Source organism: Pteropus medius, unplaced genomic scaffold (genome assembly GCF_902729225.1).
Source record: "Pteropus medius unplaced genomic scaffold, Ma_sr-lr_union100, whole genome shotgun sequence".
Taxonomy (NCBI): Eukaryota; Metazoa; Chordata; class Mammalia; order Chiroptera; family Pteropodidae; genus Pteropus; species Pteropus medius.
The window spans coordinates 44,246,662-44,263,587 of NW_024344378.1; the positions used below are offsets into that span (position 1 = coordinate 44,246,662).

The following is a 16,926-nucleotide window of genomic DNA, read 5'->3' on the forward strand; positions in this document are numbered from 1 at the left end:
GCAAAGCACCTGGCCCTTCTTGTGACAAACAACTGAAGCATCAGAAAAAACATCCCTCCTCTCTACCTTCCAGTCCTCCTCCCACAGTACCCCATTAGGTCTTCAGGGCAGTGGCACTCCACGGTGAAGCCTGTCCCTTCCCAGGGTGTTGAGATCACTAGCCAACAGGGCCAGGAGTCTGGACTTTCCTCCTTGGGAGCTATAACCAGAGCCGTATGTGTGTCCAGCCGCTTCCAGCCAGCAAGTCCCAGCTCCGCCCTTGCAGGACACTTTTGAGGCCACGGATGCATGGTCTGCCCAGAAGATGAGGTTCTAATGAGCTGGCTGGAGTGACACTCGGGGGAAGACAAGAGTTTGCATGGTTCACTTGTGGAAGGGAGGACGTGCACACAGAGTAGGGGGAGATGTCAAAGCATGGCAGCAACAGGCCTTCCCGGGGCCCCTCCCCTCTCCACGTTTACGGCGTTGAAATTATAGACTCTCACATATGGAGAACATACTCATTTTCTAAGCATTATTACAGCTTTGCTCCTCCACCACAGTCCCTCTCTTTCCATACTCCTCGTTCCGAGCACACTTTTTCCAGGTGACCAGTCAGAGCTAGGGGGTTGATCTGAGAAACCAAGACTTTCCTCTTTACTACTTACTTACTCTATTCATGTTGGACAGAGGGGAGCAGTACAAATTCATGTATTCTGTCCCCTTGGACCTGAGGTTCTATTTTGTCATAAAATCAGTATCATAATCTTAAAGGAAAATTGTTATGGGAAAAATAATCCTGCCCTGCCAATACTAACATTTACTGGGCACTTCCTAAGGCACCAAATGCATGACATCCATCCCTCCATTTTAACCTGGCAGCAGTTTGAGAGGCAGCACTCATGTGATCATCCCCATTTTACAGGTGGGAAAACTGACCCTCAGAGAGGCCAAGAAACTTCCCCAGTATCTCAGATTTCATAAGCCTTCGAGGCAGAACTTGAGGCCGCTGGGGACTCCAGAGCCCTGTTATGAACCATTACTCTGACCCGGCCTCTTTCATCTTTGACGTGTTCTTGTCACGGATGCCCACGGCTTTCCTTCTTCCGTTGTAGCTGCAAAGGGAATGCCAAGAACCTTACTGTTCTTCTCTTTGTTTTTTTTTTCTGTGTACAGAAAACCAGCATTTCCCCATTTGCTCCTGCCCTGTTTTTCAGAGCTATAATCTCGAACACCAAGAACTGCCCGTAGGCCCAGCCCCACATTCTCATGACTGAGCAGGAAATACAAACGTGAGGCAGAGCAATAGGAAGCTCTGAAATAGACTCCCCTAGTTGGGCTGTAAATTGAGAAACTGGAGAAGATGTTTAATTATACCATGGCAAGCCCTGTTCCATTTCTAAGCAACACAGCTCCCTGAGCTCCCGCTGTTCCAACTCCCCACAGCCCTGAATGAGCAGCGCTGATGACACACCTCCCTGCCAGGCCAGTGTCAGCAGACATCTGAGGCGCACTAATTCACTCTCTAACTCGGTCTGTCCATAGGGCCTGGGAGTAGGAACAAGTCTGGCCAGAGGCTAAAGGCCAGGCGGGAGCCCTGCTATGAGGGCGGTGGGGTGGGCGGTGGCTGAATGACCTTCCCACGCCTGCCTCTGTGTGTGCATCTGCATTGGTCTCTGCGGCATGAAGACCTTCCCGCTGCATGTAGAGCTGTGACAGAAAAAGGGTGCCAGCCCCTGGGCCCCAGCCCCGGGATGGTGTCAACTCCCTCCTAAGTGCTTCTGGGAACAAATTGAGCAACCGTTCTCCTACCGTTTTCAGCCTTGGCAAGCTTGGTTGTGAAGTGAAAGGGTTTCCTTCCTCAAATCTGGCTCTGAGGCAGGGGGATGCACTCTTTCCCCAAGGCCCCCAAATCCAAACAGGAACACAGCCCAGTCGAAGGACTGCCCTGAATGAGCCTGGCCTCGCCAACCCTGAAAACTGGGCCTCTGGACCTTTATCCTCTCCAGGAGTAAGGGGGGGTGCTCCCCAGGTTCCCCCCAGCATCAGGACCTTCACCTCTGCTTTCTTTCCCCTCCCCCCAGGGTACTCCAGGACCAATTGGAGTTCCAGGCCCTGCGGGACCAAAGGGCGAGAGGGTGAGTGCTCCGTGACCAGGGAGCCTGGGTGACCCTCCTCAGCCTCAGGTCCTCAGCCCTGGCGCCTGCGACCCACAGGGTCACTACATGAGCCTTCATCCATTCCTCCTAGATGGAGCAAGCCTCTTCGTCCAACCAGGGTGGTTGCTCTGAGGGGTGACACTTGCAGCTTCAAAGAAGAAATCACAGCTCTCTCTCTTTTCCCTTTCTCTCTTCTCTGCCTTCACGTCCATGCCTGTTTCCTCCCATTGATCTCCTCCCCTGCTTCTGCTTCTGCCTCTGGCCAGCCAGTACCCCCAGGTCACTGCCTCGTCCTTCTGAAGAACCTTGGAGGATAGGCTTTACTAGAGGGAAGGTGAGGGGCCTCCAAGCCCCCTCTCAGGATAGAGTCCACACCAGTCACCTCCTCCTAGGATAGAGTCCACACCAGTCACCCCAATCTTCCGTTTAGCCTTTGCTTCCTGGAGGGCTCTTCAAGGGACCTAGAGAGGTGTTCCAGGTTTAAAACAGAAAACAATTGACGGAAAGTTGTTATTACATCGGGGGGGCTCATGGGCTTCTCTCTCCTGTTTCAGGGCAGCAAAGGTGACCCTGGGATGACAGGACCAACGGGAGCAGCTGGGCTTCCTGTAAGTCTCGTGGGGTCAGAGGTTTCTCTTCACCCACCCCATTCCACTACCCCAAACACTGTCAAAACAATACCCAGAGCCTGCAGCAAAAAATTTAGAGCCAAGGAAGAATTCTCATTTCTATGACAGAGGAAGCTGCCAACAGTCAACTGGTCAATGCACTAGAATGTTCCTGCTGGGCACTGCTCAAGGTGAACCTTGGGACACATGGCCCCTGTTAAGGGACCAGATCTTAAGCCATGTGGATCATCTGATGGGATGTGGAAAAAATATCATGAGCCCCTTCCACTACAAGCCTCTGCATTCAGTGCAGTGGGGGTCTCACAGATGAATATGCCACAGCCTCTGCCCTCAAGGCCGGGGGTGAGGGGGAGCGGGAATCAAATCCAGACCACTATGATGAAAGAACACACTTCATGAGAGGAACAACTTTCCCAAGGGACTGGCTTCCCAATCACAGCAGATGTTCCCATTGCATTGTTAGAAAAGTCGATTGCTTAAGAGAACCAGAATTTTGTTTCCCACCCACTTAACGTAGATCTGTTTGCCAATTCCATATTGGCTGCCCAGGAGGCTTTGCTCTGGCTAAGTTGGCAGCCCTAGCCTATGTTCATTCCCTTAGCTGAAGACATGAAGAACAGCTTGCACCTTGCAAAGAGGGTCTGGGGAGATTTACAGTCATTTTTCCTAGCAAGAGCCTGGCAGGAGAGCCATGTAAACACCGCCCCGCTCCCCCGCCACCCCACCCCCCACCAGGAGAGTTCTCTGCCCAGACTGTGTCCTCAGCACGCACCCCTCCTCAGCTCGAGTGATCTAGAACACAGCCACATGCAGGATGTTGGCTGCAGAGCAAGAAAATCAGAACCATGCTCTTGGCTTTGCCCATAACTCATTATTTGTCCCTAGGTCAAGTTCCTTGAGCCCTTCTGTCCCTCTTCTGTAAAATGGGGATAATTAAATCTGTCTCTGATGAATTAGGCATCAGGGAAGAGCTTTATGAGCCTGGAAGGAAGGACTGTACAGCCATTCTGTGTTTTTTCATTAACGTGTCTTCATTTCTCTGATTTACTGCAGGGTTTGCATGGACCACCCGGGGACAAAGGAAACCGGGTAAGTCTGACCCCTTGCACTTTGGCTCTGGTTACTAATGTCTTCATGATGTGGTGGAATGACCAAGTGGGGATTTCTGACCTAACACAGCAAATACAGTTTTTCCTGATAAATCATCGTAAATTAAAAGGCTTTATAGTGAGAGGCTTAATCCCTGTCATACAGGGAGCCTAGGGCCTGATCCTGAAATTGAAACATGTATTTTTCCACATGACAAAGGAAGACTAAATCCCACAGTGGCCATCAGTGACAGGAGTCACGTGCCCAGCAATCTCTATGGTGCCCTGTTAATAGGCTCCTAAATGATGTTTTTAGATCCACTGTTGCTTGAAACTTAGTTTTGTCAGGCATCCCAGGCCACTGGTGAAAGAGAAAATACATTCCAGCTCCGAGAACAAGCACACAGCTATTGTAAGCAGTCAACCTTTTTGCAGCCATTATTTCTCATGGAAAGAGTCAGCAGGGCTATGAAATGACTTGTGCCTTCCGAGACCTTTGCCCTCCCTTGGTTTCTACCGTCTTCACCAGGACGCAGTGGACATTATTGAATGTCCACAGTACCCAAAGCCACGTAATAGCCATGTATATGACACATGACACACTTGAGTCCAGCAGAGACCATTTAACTTCATCTGGCCAAGAGATAACCTTTGGGTTCCTTTCTAGGATGTCTCATCTAATGCTTCATCACAGTGGTTATCGGAGTGTGACGCACGCCCCCTAGAGGCCCAAAAGCGTCTTCTAGCAGATCATACTATCCAAGGATCTTAGAGGTAGAAGAGGAGCGGGCAAGAACAGATGGAGAAATAGGCCCAGAGCAATGATAAAATGTACTGAATTCCCACAGAGAGTTAGAGGCAGGTAGCTTCTAAAACCTAGGTCTTCTAGCTTATCTTTGAACATCGATGACCTTGTTCATGAATAGAAAGTGACAGAATCTGTATACTTATATCTAGCACCAATTCTAGTCTCTTTCGTTAAGATGTATTTATTGAGCACGTCTGTATCCCTAAGTTCTCCTGGCAGCTGGTCAAAAGCAAATCAGTTTGTCTCAGATATTCTATAAACAAGAAGAAGCAGGCAGAGCTGCTTATACCAAACTGTCCATGAGAAGACCAACTCCAGAAACTGGAATTAAAAGACCTACTTCCAAAAATGTGCCAGCTTATTAAGGCAGGCTGAGAAGCCCACCTTCATTATTGTGGCATCAAAGAATTTAGGCCACTAAAAAAATTGATCATTCCACCTCCTAGTTGGCATACTAACCTTCTTTCTAATTTATTTCTAAAGTGTTCTGGTTTTCTTTACTATATTCAATTAATACTTTTTGAACCTATTACTGAAGACTCTTTCAGTTGGCTTGAGGCACTGAGCCATTTAAGGGCTGCAAAACTATTCCAAAACTATGCGTGGTGACTGTGTTGCTCTAGATGTGGAGGCAGGGCAGGCAGGTGGCCGTGTCACAGATGGAGGGAGGTGGGAGTCCAGGGGCTCTGGTGCTTAAGGAACCAAGGCCATTGAATGAGCCAATAAGGCTCCAGGAATCAATGGGAAGATATTTCTTTTCTACTTCTCCTCTCTAAGCCCTTATACACTTCCCCCATCCTGTATGTAAATTAGCAATATGTCACTTAGTAAAGGCCGGAAAGCAGTGAAGTCTCATGAACCTTCTTTTGAGTATGGCATGAAGTTCCAACCGTCTTCATCCAAAGAGCAGGTTTTCAAATCAAAGAACAAGCTCATTCTGTCCCTCCCAGAGATTCGACGCTCAGGATGCCAGAATGTCCTGAAAGAGTCGCTCCTACACCTTGCCTCCTCATTCAGACCTCTTTGTAACACCAGAGTAACAGGATGTTGAGGGTAGATGTGAGGTCTTGAAAATAAAGCCTCCAAAACAAAGAAAGTTCCAAGCAGAGTCAACACTTTGCCATGGACGGTTTTTTTTCTGATGCCTAAAAGCTCAGAATATAGACATTTTGGTCAAGATAAACGGCCAGAAGGGCTTAGATGACAGTCTAAGAAGCTTCATTGTTGCTGGTGAAGGTGAAGCTGGAGATGCTCAAAGCCCCCTTCCCCCACAGAGTGTTGAGGGGGGCTGCCTATAAAACAACTCCCAAACTTTATTGCACATCATGCTAGGAGGACCCCATCAGAGAGTCTCTGGTGGGTGCACCGCAAGCCGTTGTTCTATTGTACAGTGACCAAAGACACAATCATAAAACGATGCTTCTCAGTGTCTCACCAGAAGATAGTCTTGGAGATTCTTTCCTGTTCAAAACTGAAAACAATGCATTGCCAATTACAGAGAAACTCTGAAAGGAGGAAGGTCCTGGTGGTAGCCAAGGCCCAGGGCCCCAAACGGGCAGTTTTCTTAGGGGATGTAAATGCCAGTGAAAACAGTGTTCTGTCCTTGTCACTAGGAGCACTCTTATTCCTTCACAGCCCTGTGAATTTGGCCCAGAAGCCACTTTTAGGATGAAAAAGTCAGTCAAAGAGTAAAGGGTGAATTTGGCAATTTGAGCATCAGGAAAATTGGGTGTCAAGTTGGAGCTGCCTGCAAGCCAGCCAACTGAAAGGTCTGAGTGCATGTAGCGAGGCTGCTGTCACTCTGAAACATGCCTTCGGGGGGTGAGGGGGGTGGGGGATATGTGTGTGCATGTGTGTGAGTGTGTGCGTGTGCATGCACACATGTGTGGCCGTAGGCGTGTGTGTCTGCGCATCTTGCTTCCCCAGGCCCCCCCTTGCCTCCTTACCTCTCCTTCCTCTCCTATCTCTTTTGGCCTGGGCCTGCCTCTTCCTTCCTTTAGTCTTTCAATATTTCTCCCCCTAGATTGTTCACTATGTTACAATAATCCTGTATCCCTCATCACTTCCCTTCCACTCCCCCAGCTTCAATTTATTTCCTCTAATATCAGTTTTTTTACACATTAATTTTTTTAAAGAAACTTCTACTGCTCGACTATACTTGTCCCTTTTCCCATACCAGCTAGAAGTCTCTCTTTGCCAAGGTCCCTTTCGTGTCACTCTTTGAGGAGTAAGAGCAGGGAGGATGCGGGTACAGCTACTATTTTAATGTCTTCAAAGGGCACCCAGTTTAAAGCCATTTCTTGTGCCCCGAGAACATGATGCCCATAGTGTAGTTACCCATCCTGAAAGTCAGGACCAGCCAACCCTCTGTTACCCACAGGCAAATCATCTGGGACTTGGAATCCCCCAATCTTAGGGAGCTTTGCCCACCCCTGAACTCAGGAAACCGTGCTCACTTTTACCCTGGCCTGACCCAAGCAGAACGAAAGGCTGCATTCCTGAGAAAGTTTACTGGGGGGCTTCCTATCCAAATAGCATATTGTCTTGCTTGTCCACTGTTTGGGAATTATTTATGCTATGATGTTCTCGTTGGTGTGTGTATCTCAGAGCCAACACACGCACACCTAATGTACATATGTGTGTTTTCTCTTAAACACATATTATTTTCTAAGTAAGCATTTACATTTTAGAAAACTGAAAACAATGCATTGCCAATTACAGAGAAACTCTGGAATCAAGAAATCGAAATAATTTCCAAAGATCCATCAAAAATATTTTTATCCTTTACCTCCCTCTAATGAACCCTTGGCCTTCCATTACTGGAGCACAGTAGACACCACAAGACCATATCTCTGGCAGCAGATGGGCCCTCATACTGGCTAACAAGAAATAATGATCATTATTGTTATCATTATGAAGCAGCTGTCATTTACGGAGCACATACTATGTGCCATTATTAAGTACTTAATAGGCCCAAAGGCCTCACAACAAAGTTTTGAGGCGGGTGTTATTATCTGCATTTTATAGGTGAAGAAACTGAGGCTAAGAAAGGTTAAATAACTTCCCAAAGTCACACCGCTTGTTATAGGCAGAACCTGCCCTGACATCAGTATTTCACTTGCCGTCGAGATCTTGTGGCCCTGGAGTAACACTGTGGAAGTATCAATCAGCCTGCCATAGAGAAGTGCCCTATAGAGGAAGGCACTCCAGGGGCACACTTGGCCGTTATATAAGAAAATCTAATATATGAAAATTCAAACTCAAATTCATTACAAAGAATTCTCCATGGCCCTTCTTTAAATGAAGAGTGACCCTGACACATACAAAATAGGATTCAATTTAGAAAAACAATGTTTAGAAACACACTTTTCAAAAACAAATGAATTCCTGAACTAACTTGTCCACGTACAAATAAGCTGCCTGTAGCTTCAGACCAGAAAGGACCAGAATGGACCAGAGACACGCATAGAATGGGAAGACAGATCTGAGAACCAGAGGCCACTCGTGAGCCCTGGACACACACATACACATGTGTACTTGTATGCATATGCACAAGTACACACTCACACTTGTATACACATGCCCAAGCGCATACACACACTCATGTATGCACACAGACATACATACAATCATGCACAACCCTGTAGTTTCACACAATTATGGATGCCCTATTCACACTCACATGCACACACATACACCCCAGGGCTTGAAACAAAATCGCCTTGCCTCCTAATAGAATATCAAAGGGATGAAAACCGGTTGGAACAAGTTGTCAGGCCAAAGTCTTTGGACCTCAAAATGGACCCTCAAAGAGAAGGAAGTGAGTCTCCCTGTTCATCACAGACCCACTCTGGGCTCAGTATTAGCAAGGCTGGCCACCAGTATCTTCCATCTGCATTTCCCTTCACCTCTACCTCAGAGCCCTACTGTTTCCCTGCTCCCTCCTCACCAGCCTTAGCCAAATCCTCTGGTTTTTAAAAAGGTAGGGATGAGTAGTGACCCCAAATCCTACTGGAGAGACCATCTTAATAGAGAGAAGCTATTTTTCCCACTTTAATTTTTTCTTTTTCTATCTCTAACCTTAACACATGGATGATCCTAAAGTTTTGATGTTATTTTTTTTTCTTGGACTAAACCATTATTTACAGGGGGAGAGGGGGAAGAAAGGCTCTAGAGGGCCTAAAGGGGATAAGGGAGACCAAGGAGCGCCTGGATTAGATGCCCCCTGTCCATTGGTATGTTTAAATTTATCACTTGTCTTGTTCTGGTTTTCTTCCTTGAAGTTTGCAAGCTGGAAACAAAGAAGGCAAATAAACTAAGATGAGAACCAAATAACGACACCGATGCTACCAAAATTTATCTTTGTATTTGGCCGGTGAAATGCTGCCTGCCATTGGTTTTGCCCTAAAACCACAGCTGCAAATAATTCTAGCTAAATCCCTTTCCTTTGAAGATGCAGAACAATTGATGTGTGGAAATGGAGAGACCCCAAGGAAAGGGATTTGGGAGAAGGCCTTGGATCTTAGCTCCAAGATGGCTTTGGAAGCCAGTATAGCATCTGTGAGCCATGCATTTGCCTTCTTCGTTTTGTGGCCAGTTCTGTGGCTAGCAGCTCAAGCTGTTGGAATCCTCACTCAGTCAGGATGCAGGACACCCAAGCATCTCCTGAGGGACACCTGTGCCCCAACTGGGCAGAATAAGGCCAGAAAAGGGGCTTTTAATACACAGTCTCCCAATGCCCATAAGCCACCCAGTTAAAACCTGCAGATCAAAATAGGTAGACAGACACCCCAGGAAGCTTTCCAAAGCAAGCCAATAAGGAATGATCCATGGCACATCCGCTGGGCTTCTCAAGTGCCTTCGCAATCCATTCGAAGGTTCTGAAAAATTATGATTCGCTAACGTTGAAGTTCATCTGTATTTACTTTAAGTGAGTCTGTAAAGGGAGAGGGGCCTGTTGTATGTTTCAAAGCTCAACCCTCCCGGAAGCCAAAGAGAGCATAAAGATAGGACTTGGGAGCTGGGAGTCAACTGTGATTGAGACCCTACCTGTAGATGCCTCTAAGGTCCTGCATCCTGGCCAGGGTAGGACTGGGCCTCTCCACTCCACAATCGGAGCTGGCCAGCCTTGACCTGAATAATCATCGTGGTTGGTTTTGTGAACAGGGACACCGAGGTTTTAAAGGAGAGAAAGGGGAGCCGGGGTTACCAGGGCTGGACGGACTGGATGCCCCGTGCCCATTGGTATGGCATCACCCTCCCTTGCCTGCATGGCCGATTTGGGCTTTCCCACGTGTGTGGTTCATGCCTGCGTGCCTCTCCAGCTGCCCTCCACACTCTTGCTCCATCCATCCAGTCTCCACTTCCTGCTTCTTCTCTCTGTAGACACCAAAGGTCACCTTGCCTTGTCTGGTTTTCAGGGGCTCCCACCACGCCCTCCTCTTTGCATGCAAAGTTTGCCAGGATGTTTTCTTGGCTTCCTCCTGCAGCTGCTTCAAAAGCACATCACCTTAATGTGGGCCATCCCTCAACACCTAAAGCCAGCTTTGGCTGCACCCGATCCTCCCTTCAAAACTGCCACCAGACAAATCTGCCACCAGAGAGAAAACTAGGAAACTGGATTCTCTGGACAAGTTCTTAGGAACAGTGACTTTTCTTTCTGCAAACACTGCAGTTAGTTTGGCAAGCACTGGCTTAGCACCTGGCACAACATGTGAATTAGATGCCTGAGTCGGCCTCACATCCCTCTCTGCTTCAGCATCTCACGATTTGTCAAGGGACATGTGGGCATACTTATAAACATGGGGTACACTGAGAAGTTCTAGAACCAAGATAGAGGAAGTGGTCACCCTGCCCGTTCATCCAGACTAGGTCTGGGATTGCTGCCCTGGTGACACTGGCTGATCTAGGGGATCAGTATTTTAGATCCTAAAGGGTTTGTCCTTTTTTGCTTAAATCCCAAAAGATATTACAAGACCTTCCCTTGGTTTCTCTTTCTTTCACCTTTAGCTGGTTCACTACTGAAAAGTCTGGAAGAGTGTGGAAAGGCTGAAAATGTAATTAAGAAAGAAAGGAGGAGACATAGAGGCAGGGAGGGAAGGGAGACATTTAGGACCCCTCTCTCAAGCATGTTCCAGACTATGTGGTAGCAGTTCTGTTTCCACCAGGCCCAGTCCCTCTCTAAGTAGAGACATTCCAGGCCTCCACAGCTTCCCTTTCAACTCCTGCAAGGGAAGCAGAAGATGGTACTTCACTCCAAGCCAAAGAGCTCAAAAGGTTACTGTTCTCCTAAACTTCCCCAGGAGGTTCGGAGTTCTTGGACCTATTTTCATACAACTAACGGTCAGATGAGCGTTCCTGGCCCCACATCTCCACCTTGGAAACACACAGGAATTACCTTTGAACAAAAGAGAAAAAATAATTTTAAAAATATGCTGTGTGACCCTGAGAGATGACCATAGAATCCCTTCAAGGGATTTTTCATAGACTTTTTAAGAACAACGACAAAAGGAGAACCAGAATAAGCATGCGGAGTAGCATGCTCCCTGTGCTTACTTCTAAAACCCTTGCTCGCCACACCCGCAGCCCCAGCACTGGCCCAGCCTCTTGAACCCCGAGCATGCAGCACGCACAGACACGTTTCTCAGCTGTGGAATCTCTCCATACCTCCAAAGCGCCTCCGTTAATCATCAGTCAGGTGTCCCCTCTGCCACATCCCTCCCACCAGCTGAGCACCTTGAGTTCTGCCGGCTGCAACCCTGGCCTCCCCGCTTCTCTCTCACACGTTACCATTCTCCTCTGCCACCAATCGTGTGCCAATGGGAACGCCGCTGTGGCCCACGGAGGCTCCTCTCCTTTCCAGAGTCCGCGTGAAGTGGCACATTGTGGCGGGCTGGGGAAGTGGGCAGAAGGTCTTTATGAAGTCCTGGAACATACCACCTCCCCCTGCAGACCCTCCCTGACCCAGAGGGGACAATGAAGGTCAAGTTTATTTGACCCTTAATGCAAACTGGCATTTTCTCCAATAACCTCCCATGTTGATGTGTCATTTGTCTATTAATTTTGCTATGGAGTGCACTTTTCTTCCCTTTATATTTCATTACTGTTTTCCCTGCATTGTGTTATTGGGGAAAAGGGGGGAGGGGGAGATATCGATCATAATTTTTAGTACAAAATAACTAGATTTCTTCCCTCCGTGTTGGGTCGGCTGCCTGCTGAATGCCAGGTGAGACATTTAAGCACCTGTCATGGGTGGATGAAATTGGTCCAGGGCACAGAGGGCTCCCATTCGATCTTGTTGGGGTGGACCACTTGCTCCGGTCTCCTGAAACCCTGTGTACATCTCTTCCTTTGCCCTGGAGCCTGGAATTCTAGGATCTAGGCTGTAATTCTAGTAGATGTAAACAGAGAACCATACCTTTGCCCTGGTTCAGTCTCCACCTCCCATCTTATCTCTCAGAGATTCCTACGTTCCCCCAGGGTGTGACAGAGAGGCAGGACATCAGGGCCAGAGAAGATAGGACATCTTGAGGCTGCAGGTGCTCCATGGGTGCCACCAGCAAAGGGGATAATGGCAGCCAGTTGATTCCCATCCTTCCGCTGCCTCTTCCCTTAAAATTCTCAGCGAGCCCTTGTTGCCTTGCAGAAGGCACCTCAGGGCCATGTTGCAATACTGTGAAGTTGCCTGTCCTCTCGTACACCCTCCTCCTCCTTATTGATCAGCATATGGGAATTTCCTAATCTCCTCCCACTGTTAAGGAGAGAAAATAAGAGAATAGGAGAACTGGAGGGGCATCTTAGCTGTCATTACACACAGCTATGCCTTCTCCACGTTTTACGGAGGAGGAATCTGAGGCCTCCAAGCGCTGAGTGACTTGCCCGTGAACACCCAGCATTCAATATAGCTAGAGCAGAGACCAGGGGGTCTCTAGGCTGTTCTTCCCATGGCTATCAGGTCACCTCTGCTCTCTGACCTCACAGGCTAGGACAGCCCCTCTTGGCCTTGCACTATAACCTCATGTGACCTTAGTCAATGGAAAGACATGTAGACTTGCTCCCCGCCTTTTTCTGAGGCTTTGCCCTGGGGGAGAGAAAAGAAATAGATAATAGTAGGTGGATGACATCCTGACCAGCTGCCAAAATGTTTGTGGCCCTTGTTCCCTCCGTCCTGCCTGCTTGATGGGCCATCAGGGAGAATCTGAGCCATGTGCCTTCCCTCCTCACTGCAGGGTGAAGACGGCTTACCAGTCCAGGGCTGCTGGAACAAGGTAAGGCCCCCCAGTGGTCTGCAGTGCCTCGGGGGCACAGGTGTACTTGGGGCTCCATCCTCAACAGTGTGATAAGCATGCGCAATTTGTCCTGGGCCTGTCTGCAGATGAGGCAGTAAGACATCAGTCAAAAAAGGAAACAGTCCCAAAGGCAGGGTGCCCGTTCAACATCCCATGTACTGAATGCACTTGGAGAACATTTCAAAAATGCTTTTTAGGACTTCGGCAAAACAGATTGTGGAATTTCCATGTAGTCACACAGATGATATCTTTATAGCTGTGTGGTTAATTTATATAGTACCTTTCCTCCAAGGAGCTCTAGACCTTTTTAAATTAGTTTTAAAATTAGTTATCATTAGCTATACTCATAGTGTTCATCCAAGGTCATTTAAGCCATATGATGACATTTATCTGGACATAGAACATCTAAGTTACTTAAACTATAAACTCAAATGGCTTCTATCTCTCTGCAGAGAGACTGGCCAGCTCACCTCTTTACCCTTTAACATAAGCTGTCTGAGCTTTATGCTTCCGCATGTGAGACTTGCAGCCCAGACTTGCCACCAACAATAAATTTTCACTTATTCATACTTGCCTTGATATTTGCCATCATTAAAGCCATCTGATACCACAGGGCTATGCCCTTGCATGCAATCACCCACTTAGCCAGGGCCCCCAAAGCACAAGGCCCTCCAGCCTGACCAGGGCCGTTGGTTTGCTAACCCAGAAGCCCAGCGTGGTCCCCTGCAAAGGTAGCAGCTGCCATGCTGTCCCTCCACGACCTGCCTCCACTTTGCCTCCCCTTCGAGGACTTCTCACAGCCCTTCTCCATGTGGTCTCGAGGTGTTGGTTCATCCTCACAATAGGTTTGGAGACCCCAGTGTAACTTCATGTGACCTTAGCCAGTAGGAAGAGAGGTGGATTTGCTTCCCTAATCCAGTCTTGTCCCAGTGACAGCATACTGTCACACCTACAATATGCTCTTCTGTGCCAAATGCCCAGAATCTCATTTAGTTCACGGGATGGGGTAAAAGTAATGAAACCACCAAAACCCCAGGAGCATCTACTCACTCAGGTACCTAAAGCCCCCTTAACCAGAGAAAAGAAAGCTCAGCACTCAGGAGAGATGCCTCCCCAAGAATCCACCCTTCAGGCCATGCCTCACCCTCTGGCAAGTTCCCCTAGACTTAGTTAAAGCAGATAAGAGACCCCTTGCCCCAGAAGAATGTTTCTTCTTCAAGGTCACTGCTGATGGTTGGGAGATAGAGATGGTTGAGCTTAGCAAGAGAAGAAAAGCCACTGTCAAGGCTACAGTGTCTTGGAGAAATAACTAGAGAGCCTGGTGTCTATTGGCTCACACCATAAATTCAGTCTGGGAAAATGCAATGATTCAACAGCCGTGCCTCCAAAGGCAGCATGGACAGAAAGCGCCCTCTAGTGGCCATGAAAGGCAGTGACTGGAAGGTGAAAGTGGTTTCACGCCCTCAGAGTGAGAACTGTCTACATCAGGGTCTTCCGCCCCAGTTTCCTGTCCAACCCAGGACAAGGTCTACCTCCTTTTCCAAAAGGGAAATAAACACCCAGAGGCTCAACAACACTAACTCCATGTTTCGTGTTTGCTCTTGTTTTGCAGTGAGGACTCTAACCTGGGATTGGCCTGTGTGTGTGTTTGTACATAGAATATTTATTTTTATACAGTTTTCACTTTTTGAAAATGCCAGAGGTATGATGCATCTTACAGATTATTAAAAAAAAAAAAAAGAAAGAAAAACCTGCATATTTTGTACAGAAAATACCAATCTCTTCCTTTTTGTTTACAAGATGTTTTGTGTAAGTCCACGACTCTAATATACTTTCTGTTTGTGATACGGTCATATGTTGCATGATATTTGTGCACACTTATGAAGTATTGGAGCTTAATAAATTATTGTGTTCTGGTGCCAAAAGGGGCCAACCAGCACTGAGGTGCTGGCTAGCTCATGTGTGAATCCACAGAAACGTGAAGGTCCATGGTGTTTGTCAAACTAGGTGTGTCTAAGAATATTTTAAACTCTTCTGGATTTTCATTATTAAAAAAAATGAAACATGGCAATTCATGATCCTGATCAATCTTTCAATTAAATTCATTCTTTCTCGTGAAAGCAGGAAGTCCCAGAAGCATAATATTTTGGAATGTTAAGTCCAACAGAAAAAGGGAGGCAACTCCATTAAGCAACGTCTACTGTAACACATCCCAAGTTCATTACGGTGTCATTTAAGCACGTAAGGTTCAGTCGTACTGAACCCACCCCTCCTCCCAAAGCCCCCAGGGTTACAGAGGGCTATTTGCTACTGCTTTTGTTTTTAGGTGTTTTCTTGTTTGTTTTTCTTCCTTTAAGCTGCAACCACTAGTACCAGCTATTGCTGCTGGTGGCTGTCATTTAATACAGATTTGCAAGGTCCACTCACAACTAGCAGTTGAAAAGTTTGCGTCATTTGCCATTTCAGTCCAACGAAAAAAAAGTCAGAAAACACTCACAAATCTAGGCCACATTGGGCTGATCTAAAGTTTTTGTTTTCTAAGAATTAGAGATTTACTGCTTTCTCTTCATAATAGCCTGCTTAGTGAAAGTCTTGGGAAACCTATTTTAAAGAAGAAGTGTTACCTATGGTGTAGCATACAAGTTTATCGTTAGATGATTTACAACATAAATTGTTGCTTCTAAAGGTCTTGAAAATAACAAACTACTTGGGTAGTTTAAATATTCTCCTCATTCTGCTTACATTTTAATTTTTCTTTATATATCTCCTCTTCATAGACAGTACAGAGGCAAACATAAACTCAGATGTGTATCATCAGTCACATGAACTCAAAATTAGTGGGCTTCACATCCGTGAGACCCCTGCCATGTTGTGGGGTGAGGTTGCACTCACAAACTCTCATATCAATGGCACCACATGCTACTCATACCCCAGAGGACAGTATCAGCATCCTTACTCTAAATGTCCTCTCATATTTTGGAAATCAGACAGCTTCCTCCTCTGAGTCTTGGCTTCCCCCTTCGAAAACTGAAGCAGTAAAATTGGAGCTGACCTCCACGGCCACTCAATGGAAGTTATCTGCCTCTCCGCTACCCCCGCCACGAGGCAGAAGCATGAGGAACCCAGGCCCAAGCTGCCAGCTGGCATAAGTTGCTTTTCCTATTGAGGGAAAGTTCCCAGGAGGCAGCGCTTTCCAAGTCATCCCGAGCCAGCTCCCATGACCCCGTCCAGGGCCTACCTCGCCACAGACTAGGCCCACGATACTTTCAGGGGCTGAGAAAATATTTTAATTTTTCTTTTAAATTCAGACCAAAAAAATGAATATATAATCATGAATCCAGCAAGGGTTAGAGTCATCTTTCTACCAGCAGTCATAAAATATCATTTCTTATATATTTGATGAGGAAGGAGCCCACAGAAGCAAAAGTGCCCAGGGCCGGCAAAAGTCATGACATGGCCCAACCCACGTCCTCTGCTCCATGAGATTTGCTCTCACCCTGACTCTGCTGACTAATGCCACCTCCAATGGCACCCTCCTCACCTGCCTTCTTTTGCTTCCTCCTCACCATCTGAGGTCCTGAGGAGTCAGAGTGTAACCTGGTTTTTCTGGACCCATTGCCTCGTTCCCTTTCAAGCTCACATTTGAACAAGCAGAACCCACTGGTGATCTCAAAATAGAGCCCAACATTCACTGGAAATTTCCAGTTTCAGTCCTGCTGTTATTCATTTGCTTATTACACCTCACCTAATACCTCAGGGATCTGAAGACCCTCACAAAAATATAAATAATAAAACAGAAATATGGGCAAAGAAAAGTTGAAAAGTCATAGTCAAGGACAATAAGTACAGAGGAGGTGGCAGGAGAGCCCCAGATAGGTGGGGAAGGCCCTCACCCTTGGCATGTTTCCCTGCAAGCTGTCTGGTGGTCAGAGAAAAAAGGAATCATCAGCCTGGTTTCAGCACCCATGCCGCTCT

At 47.2% G+C, this 16,926-nt stretch overlaps 1 protein-coding gene across 11 annotated transcripts in view; it reads left to right on the forward strand.

Moving 5' to 3' along the window:
• The window catches only part of COL13A1 (collagen type XIII alpha 1 chain), a 141,655-nt gene extending 126,733 nt beyond the window's left edge, over positions 1–14,922 (forward strand). For 9 of the 11 annotated variants that reach the window (XM_039871995.1, XM_039871994.1, XM_039872002.1 and 6 more), the window contains 4 exons: positions 2,064–2,117; positions 2,693–2,746; positions 3,821–3,856; positions 9,830–12,808. In XM_039871995.1, coding sequence (XP_039727929.1) covers positions 2,064–2,117; positions 2,693–2,746; positions 3,821–3,856; positions 9,830–10,048 — 363 coding nt within the window. In that variant the 3' untranslated portion in view covers positions 10,049–12,808. Of the gene's footprint in view, positions 1–2,063; positions 2,118–2,692; positions 2,747–3,820; positions 3,857–8,811; positions 8,899–9,829; positions 12,809–12,891; positions 12,931–14,563 lie in introns of those variants that run through there. The other 2 variants (XM_039872000.1, XM_039872003.1) reach the window with 2 other exon arrangements.
• The last annotated feature ends 2,004 nt before the right edge of the window (positions 14,923–16,926 follow it).